At 66.2% G+C, this 7,985-nt stretch overlaps 3 protein-coding genes across 3 annotated transcripts; 2 read left to right on the forward strand and 1 right to left on the reverse strand.

Moving 5' to 3' along the window:
- Positions 1 to 1,447: 1,447 nt before the first annotated feature.
- F751_0064 (Spastin) lies at positions 1,448 to 5,410 on the forward strand (the record flags this gene model as incomplete). Its single annotated transcript, XM_011399721.1, has 9 exons — positions 1,448 to 1,518; positions 1,692 to 1,846; positions 2,046 to 2,317; positions 3,057 to 3,179; positions 3,370 to 3,455; positions 3,669 to 3,828; positions 4,073 to 4,195; positions 4,419 to 4,858; positions 5,194 to 5,410. The coding sequence occupies 9 exons, from the start codon at positions 1,448 to 1,450 to the stop codon at positions 5,408 to 5,410; spliced, it is 1,647 nt and encodes a 548-aa protein (XP_011398023.1).
- A 262-nt stretch (positions 5,411 to 5,672) lies between these two features.
- Positions 5,673 to 6,378, reverse strand: F751_0065 (hypothetical protein; the record flags this gene model as incomplete). The annotated part of the gene is made up of 3 exons (XM_011399722.1): positions 5,673 to 5,895; positions 6,096 to 6,234; positions 6,348 to 6,378. 3 exons carry the CDS (start codon positions 6,376 to 6,378, stop codon positions 5,673 to 5,675), a joined length of 393 nt encoding a protein of 130 aa, XP_011398024.1.
- On the forward strand, positions 5,821 to 6,117 carry F751_0066 (hypothetical protein; the record flags this gene model as incomplete). Its single annotated transcript, XM_011399723.1, has 1 exon — positions 5,821 to 6,117. One exon carries the CDS (start codon positions 5,821 to 5,823, stop codon positions 6,115 to 6,117), a length of 297 nt encoding a protein of 98 aa, XP_011398025.1.
- Positions 6,379 to 7,985: the final 1,607 nt, after the last annotated feature.

A 7,985-nucleotide genomic window follows, 5' to 3' on the forward strand; every position in this document is an offset into this window, starting at 1 on the left:
GGGGGGGGGGGGTCCATTCGAGGAAACTTTAAAAAAGGGCCGCCACGAAGCGTGCGTCGCCGTGCGCACCAGGATTCAGGCTGCCCATTCCCCCTGGCACTGACCCTCCCCCTGGCACTGACCCTCCTCCGCTCTCCCCCCCCGGGTCCCGTGTTCAGGCGAGTACATTGCCGTGGAGCATCTGGAAAACGTCTACAACCGCTCCGATGCGCTCGAGCAGGTCAACGGGGCGGAGGGCTGGAACTTGTGCAGCCTTGCTCAGGATGTGTGAGCTTCCAGATGACCCCCGTGTTTGAGGTGGTCCTTCCACCTACCCTCAGCTCACATCAATCCCCCTGAACACCCCTATAGATCTGGGTGCATGGCGAGTCCACCGAATCCCAGCTCATCGCCGTGGTGATCCCCGCCAAGGACTGGCTGAAGGAAAACGGCGGGAAGGAGGCCCTGAACAAGCCAGAGGTGGGTTGTGGGGTGTGCGCTGATGGCTGGTGCTGGGGTGCCGAGGGGAAACGCATTGCATGGACGCCCCATCTGAGGCGCGGAGGCTGGGCCCCCGTCTTATTTCTACCAAGATCAGAGCTGTAGCCTCAACACAAAGCTCCATTCCTGACTTGAACCCCTACCCCGCGCAGGCCAAGAAGGCCATGGTGGAGGAGCTGTCCAAGACGGCCAAGGCCAACAAGCTCAAGGGCTTCGAGTTTGTGAGGGCGGTGCACCTGGACGATGAGCCCTGGACGCCGGAAAACAACCTGCTCACGCCTTCCCTGAAGGTGAAGAGGCCCCAGCTGAAGAGCAAGTACGAGGCGGAGCTGAAGCAGCTGTACAAGGACCTCAAGTCGGGGAGGAAGTGAAAACATGTAGGCTGCCCCTCGCAAGGAGCCTTGGAGGCCTGCCGTCAGCTACATGCCCCAGCCGTGCATGGTTTGTAAGTTTATTTCTGCTGAAAATCATGATTCTCTAGGTTGGAATGCATGTTCATCGGGTCTGAGACGGCAGGAATGTCGACTTCGTGCCAAGGCAGGGCTGCGGACTTTCCTAGGAACCCCAAAAGGGTGAGGGTATCCATCATCAATGGGCCAGCGGCCACAGCCTTGCTCAAAGCCGTCCTATACGGTACCGTAGCATGTACATGCACTGGGACTGCTTGGAAAGCGCTCTGGCGTACACTCACCGGCCCGACGAATCTTGTCCATGCCCGCACGCAGGGAAACGTGATTGAATTGTACCAGCGCCGGTGCGCGGGAATCGACCCGACAGGGGGGATAAGAGCGGCCGATGGGTGCATAATTGTGCATTCCCCGATCCACATACACTACTCCCCCACTCCCACTCATTCAGACTCTGTTTTCTCCTGGCATTCCAGTGACTCTGCCTCTCCCTCCTCTGTCCCTTCCGAGCCCCTCGCGACGGCTTAAGGCACCTGCCTCAAACCTTACAACCGTTGACAATGTCCCGCGCCGGTCTCATTCTTGCATTGGTATGCGCTCTGAGCCTGGGCTCCGGCGCCTACGGCCACAGGTGAGCCTTATGAGGCTTGAGGATGGTCCGCCGATGGTACCTGTACCAGCGGCGACTCGATTATCTCACGATAAACCCTAGACCTCGCGGACATTTTCATGCTCGCGCGCTTGCTCGGCCGCTTTCGCACTACTTTTAGAAGTGCACTACATCTCCCAAACTCTCCCGTGCAGGTGGTTCAAGGCGACCGTGGATGACGGGGTCACCACCGCGGAATGGTATTCTTTCTACCATAGCAGCAACGGCTTCTGGGAGCTGAATGTGACCGGGGCAGAGGAGGTTACAGGCATCAGCCTGGCTCAGATCACGGCCGGCATGATCACCACCGGTGAGGGAGGGGAAGGGTGGGAGGGGGCTGGGCCTTGGATCAGGAGTACCTTGCACCTTGAGATGGGAACTCGAACTGCAACGACTGGATAGCCCGAGCCTGGGTAGCCCGCTCTCTCCTCCCACGCCATGCTCGCTTTCCAAAGGCCCACGTCCATCAGTCTCACCCCCATCTTCTCCCTTTCTTCGTCCCTTGTTAGTCGTGGATCTGCTGCCTACCGCGTTGGAGCCGGTGACCAACCCCATCTCCGGCGACGCCGACATCTACGGCATCTTCCACCCCAGCAGCCTCACCGCCGCCTACAGCGCCTGGAACCTGACCAACGTTCAGAACGGCCTGGCCGACGGCAGCATCGTATTCGTGCTGACCAGCGGCGAGGAGAACACCGAGACCACGGGCGAGGTGGAGGAGCTGGAGGGCCCTGCCGAGGAGCCCAGCGACGACCCCTCCGCGGCGACCATCGTGGAGTGGGTGAGGGGTGGGGGCCCCAAGACCCCGGTGGAGGCCCAGGACTCTATGGAGGCAGCAATGGCGGCCCCCATGGGGGAGCATGCCCACCACAACCACGGGCGGCGCATGCTGCAGGCTTGAAGCCTTGATGCCCGGACCATCCGCAGCTTCCCTGTCCCCCCCCCCTCCCCCTTCCCTTTTCAAGATCCCCTCCTCTGCTGCAGCTGCCACACCCATTCTCCCTGCTGCTACAGCAAGCACAAGAGTTTGAGACGTTAATCCTCCCACATCCTCCTTGCCCATGACCTCCCTTGTTGAGCGCTTGTGGCAGCATCCTGCAAAGTTGAAGTTAGTCCTCGCTCTCTTGAAAGCTTACCAGGCCGATCCAGTGTGTAATTCTTAGTCATGGTCAAGGGAGCTCATGCATGTGGCCCAGAGGTGCTTCAAAATCCGGTGTGTTGTCCAGTATGTTGCCATGAAGTCTTAATCCCAACCCAGACCTTTTACCCCCGCGGAGGAACTGATGCGTGGCTTTCGCACTCGACAATGCTCGACTACATCCAGCGAGCCTGAACCATATGAAAAAGTGTCACTATTCTTGAATCTAAATGCTCATACACAACCGCTCAGCCTGCGCACCCGCACGCCTCGCCCTCCGTTTCTCTCGATCACTTGCGGGTCTGTCCTTCCCCCGGCACCTCTACCAGAACGGGGGTGGGCCTGACCCACCCTCCTGCATCCCATTGCATGTGTGATGCAGTGGTTCACAGCGCCCAAAAAGGGCACGAGCAGCGACTCCCCCCCACCGGCCCAGCCGCTGTCGGCCCTTGCAGAAAGCAGACGACGGGTTGAGAAACTGCGCGGCTACCATGATCTGGCTCAGGTGGGGGTGCTGCTGATCCTGAAGGAGTAATTTCTCACCGAGCTTTGTGCTGTGCTGTGCGTGGGAAGACCTGTGCGTGGGTTGCGCAGACCGCTCATTGGCATGTTGTTTGGAGATGCCAGCAAACCATCTTGCTGGCCGCCCAACACCCTCAGACCCCATGCAACCTGCCCCATTGCACATCGACCAGGACGCGGTGGACAGGGCGCAGCGGCAGGACGCATCGGGCGCCACCCAGGCGGCCACGCGGCTGTGGACGGCGGCGCAGAGCATCCTGTGCGAGGGCCTGGCCCAGCCCCTGCCCCCGAGCCTGGGGCTGGAGGCCGCGCACAGCAACACCCAGCGCTGGCGCGGCGACATGCAGGCCTGGCTGAGCGCCGCGGAGGAGCGCCTGAGGCGGGGGGCGCCGCTGCCGCCCGCGGCGGGCGCGCGGGGCCCTCCCTGCGGCACCGTGCCGCGCTCGCTGTCCCACCCCACTCCGGGATCCAGGGCCGCCGCACCCCCGCCCCTGCGCTCCGCCGTCTCCCAGCCCTCCGGTGCGGCGGACAAGGAGGAAAGGGCGTACGAGGACCGAATCCTGACAGAGGTGCTGGACGACTCCCCGGCGGTGGGCTGGGACGATGTGGCCGGCCTGGCCAAGGCGAAGCAGGTGCCGCGGGCATGGGGTTGTGGGATGGGTGCATGGCCGAGCTGTCGGCGGCCGGGTGCATGCGCGGGCCGATCATGCCCGCAGCCCGGCGGCCGGTGTGCAGGCGGCGGGGGGAGGAGGACCCGTGCCTGCCTCATGTGCTGGTACACCCCCACACTGGCGGCACTGCATGTTCATGGGGGGTCGGCCTGCGTCGTCGAGCCGCCTTCCCCCCCACCCCTCCTCCCTTGCATGCCGACTGCAGGCGCTGCAGGAGATGGTGGTGCTCCCGACGCTGCGCAGAGACCTGTTCCAGGGCCTGCGTGCGCCGGCGAGGGGCCTGCTCCTCTATGGCCCGCCCGGCAACGGCAAGACCCTGCTGGCCAAGGTGAGGAGGGGTCACCGGAGGGGGGAAGTTGCATTCGATTGCATGGCGAAGTCTGCAGTGCAGCCGGCACATCAGGCCCCGCGCTGCGCCAGGTTCGGCATCTCTCACTCGAGTCAGACCCGCCCCTCCATCGCGTGGAACCCTGAAACCGTGAAGCCAGCGCCAGCCCCCCCTCAGGCCGCCCACCATGCTCCCTCTCTCAACCCCTCTTTGGGCGGCCCAGGCCCTGGCGCACGAGGCGCAGGCCACCTTCTTCAACATTTCGGCGGCCTCCCTGACCTCCAAGTGGCACGGCGAGGCGGAGAAGCTGGTGCGCGCGCTCTTCCGCGTGGCCGCCGCCGCGGCGCCCTCCATCATCTTCATCGACGAGATCGACTCCGTGCTGTCCGCGCGGCGCGGCGACGAGCACGACGCCTCGCGCCGGCTCAAGACCGAGTTCCTGAGCGCCTTTGACGGCGTGGCCTCGGGGGCCGCCCACCTGCTGGTCCTGGGCGCCACCAACCGACCCTGGGACCTGGACGAGGCGGTGGTGCGGCGCCTGCCCAAGCGCATCTACGTCGCCCTGCCGGGCGCGGAGGGGCGGCGCGCGCTGCTGGAGGGCATGCTGCGAGGCCAGAGGGCCGACCCCGGCATCCCGGCCGTCGTCGCAGGCCTGACCGAGGGGTGTGTGTGTGTATTGGAGGGGGGGGAGGCGGGACTCTGCGGGGGTGCCTGAGGGGGGAGCAGGGGCTGTCTCAGGCCGTGCTCCAGCGAGAATGCCTGCTCTTTGAGCGCATCAGGGGGGGTCCATCCTCGATGAAGTGATCCAGGCTGCTGCTGAGCATGGCCAGGCATGAGCATGCTGCGAATTGCACGAGGGCGAGCCGTTGCCGGCACTACATGTGCGAATGGGGCCCGTACCCCGTGCACACTGTCTCCCAGATCACAGGGCCGGGTCCTCGCGGGCGCAGTTCAGCATTGCCCAGCCATCCCCTTTCCCCTCCTTTCACCATGCACAGGTACTCAGGCTCCGACCTGGCGGCCCTGTGCAAGGAGGCGGCCATGGCCCCCATCCGGGAGCTGGGCCGCCGCGTCGCCACCGTGCCGGCCAATCGCATCCGCGGCCTGACCGTGGCCGACTTCCGGGCGGGCCTGCAGGTGATCAGGCCCTCCTTGACCCCAGAGTCCATGGCCCAGTTCGAGGAATGGACGGCCAGGTACGGCACCGCCACCTAGGAGGCGGCAGGGTCGCTGCTTCGACACCCGAGGCGCGCCTGCAGCCGCGCCTGCATGCGGTCCGGCCCTCCGCCCCTGCTGCTGGCTTCCTGTCCTCCCTCGTCCCCTGGAGAGCAATGCAGGACACTGCCCCTCCCCCTATTGGTGCAAGGCCCCCTTCTGACAGCTCCATGCTGCTCATTATTGTTACAGTCTGGCCTCGGTTCTACGGCGGGCACAGCTCCCCGATCGCTTGATTCTTCTCCAGGTGCAGAGGCCCCTGTCAGTCAAAGTAGCCCTGGGCACGGCCACGCACGCCGATCTGGCCCAGGAAGAGGGTCAGGAAGAGACCCACGTGCCAGGTGACCAGGTAGAGCCAGAAGTTGTCGGTGAGGGCGGGGCCGACGGGGAAGTGGGACAGCTCCTGGCCGATGGACTCGGAGAACAGGCCGAAGAGGCTCTTCCCTCCCAGGGCAGGCACCCCGATGTTGGAGGGGGCAAACCAGCTGCAAGGTTGGGGGAGAGGGGTGGGAGGAGGGTGGATGCTGAGGGTCCAGGTCTGGTGCAAAGCGGGCAGCGGGTGTGGGGCCCAGAGTGGTGTTGTAGGGGTCCCAAGCAGGGCAACAGGATCACATCACACCACGAACCGCACCCATGCAAGCTCCGATGACGACCGCGACATCATGCCGAGGCACCTTCCACGCACCCCAGGAAGCCGGCCAGGATGACGATGGGCTCCTTCTTCAGCCACTGGTAGCCGCTCGCGGCCGCACGGACCTGTGGCATGCCCACCGCCCGGGCCCTGATGGTCGAAGGGCGGGCGGCCAGGCGGGTCCCCACGAAGCCTGATGCGAGGGAGGTTGGGATCGGTCACCTGGACACACTCTGAGCTCTATCATGACCTAGGGAGAGGAGCGACACGATCCATGCGCGCCCACACGGCCCCGCATGGGCTCACCCGTCCTGCTGCTCAGGCTAACATGCTGCATGGTTCCGGTGTCCTTGGTACCGGGAAGAGTCGACGCCGTTCACGAGTCTGGACACGTTGGAGAAAGGTGGTGGCTCACAAGGAGTGTCCGATGGAGCCATCCCGCCCTTGACCAGCATGGCCCTGCAATCAGGGTTAGGCTCGGATTTTTCATGCGCGATACCGGGGACAAAGTAGGGTGCGAGCATCGACAGGCCGGACTCCACTGAGAGAGGCAAAGCATCCCTTCCAGTAGCCCCTCGCACGATGGATGCGTCTTGAAGTCTGGTCGAGTGTTGATATGCGTGTAGCACTGTCACAATGTGGTGGATTGCCGCTGCCCCCTCTATGCCAGGCCGTCAACGTGGGGCAGATGGATCAACGCATGACGACCGGTGTGACCCTTTGGGATCATGACGCAGCTATTCCTCCACCACCCTTCCCCTGGCTAGCAGTTGAATCATGTTGTCCATTTAAAAAGGGAGACATGGAAAATTGTCATGGGTCAGGGAGAATCATTGCAGCGCACCGCCACGGCAGGTAGGAGGCGGGTGCAGGGAGCGACACTTGGGGTCTGGCAGACGGTCACTGAATGCCCGACGCCCCCTCCGGCCGCCCCAGGTCTTTCAGGAGGGTGCGGGGGGAGGGACGCCCGGCGCCGGGCTCGCCACCCCCGCTGCGAGGCCCAGCTGCTGCTGCTGCTGCTGGGTCGGCGCGGCCCCGGGCACGCCAAACTGCCCCGGCATCCACGCCATGGGCAGCCCCGGTTGCCCCGGCTTCTGCCCCCCCGCCGCCGCCGCCGCCTGTGCGTGGTGCTGGTACGCGAGGTACTGCTGGTATTGCAGCAGCGCGGCGTGCCACGCGGCCGCGGGCGTGGCGCCGTTCTGCTGCTGCTGCTGCTGCATGGCTGCCAGCTGGAACTGCATGGCCGCCGCGGCGGCGGCCTGCTGCTGCTGCTGCTGCGGCGTCAGCGCCGGCGCCTGCGCGGCGCCGGGCGCCGGGTGCTGCTGGGACGCCTGCATGGCCGAGGCCTGGCGGGCCAGCGGCGGCGCGGCGGCGGCGGCCGCCTTGGCGGCGCGCGCCGCTGGGACAGACCCCGCGTGCTGTAGGGTGCCTGGGCCCTGCTGGGCGGCGCGCGCGCCCGCCCCACGCGCGGCCTGGGCCTGGGCCTGCGCGTCGCCGTAGGGATTGTTGATGGGCGTGACGGCGGCCTGTGCCGCGGCGCGCTGCTGCGCGGCGGCCTGCGCGGCGCGCGCCGCGCGGTCCGCGCGCTCACGCTCTGCGGCGACCCGCGCGGCTGCCGCATCCTCGGCCGCGCCGCGCGCGACCAGTGAGCGTGCGGCCGCAAGGCGCTCCCTCGCGCGCGCACCGACACGCCCGCCCAGCCTGGCGCAGAAGCGCGCCAGCGAGGCGAGGTAGGCGTCGCCGCCGGAAGCCGCGCCGGCGTCGGTTGGCGCCAGGCAGCGCCGCCCCGCCCAGCGCGCGCCGCCCTCGCCCGCCGCACCCGCGCCGAGGCCGCGCCAGGCGGCCAGCGCGGGGTCGCGCACGGGCGGGCGGAACGTCGCGCGCGCGCCCTCCTCCTCGTGCCCCGCCGCGCCCGCCGCGCCCGCCGCCGCGCCCGCGCTCCCG

The sequence above is a fragment of the Auxenochlorella protothecoides genome (assembly GCF_000733215.1).
Source record: "Auxenochlorella protothecoides strain 0710 contig455, whole genome shotgun sequence".
NCBI lineage: Eukaryota > Viridiplantae > Chlorophyta > Trebouxiophyceae > Chlorellales > Chlorellaceae > Auxenochlorella > Auxenochlorella protothecoides.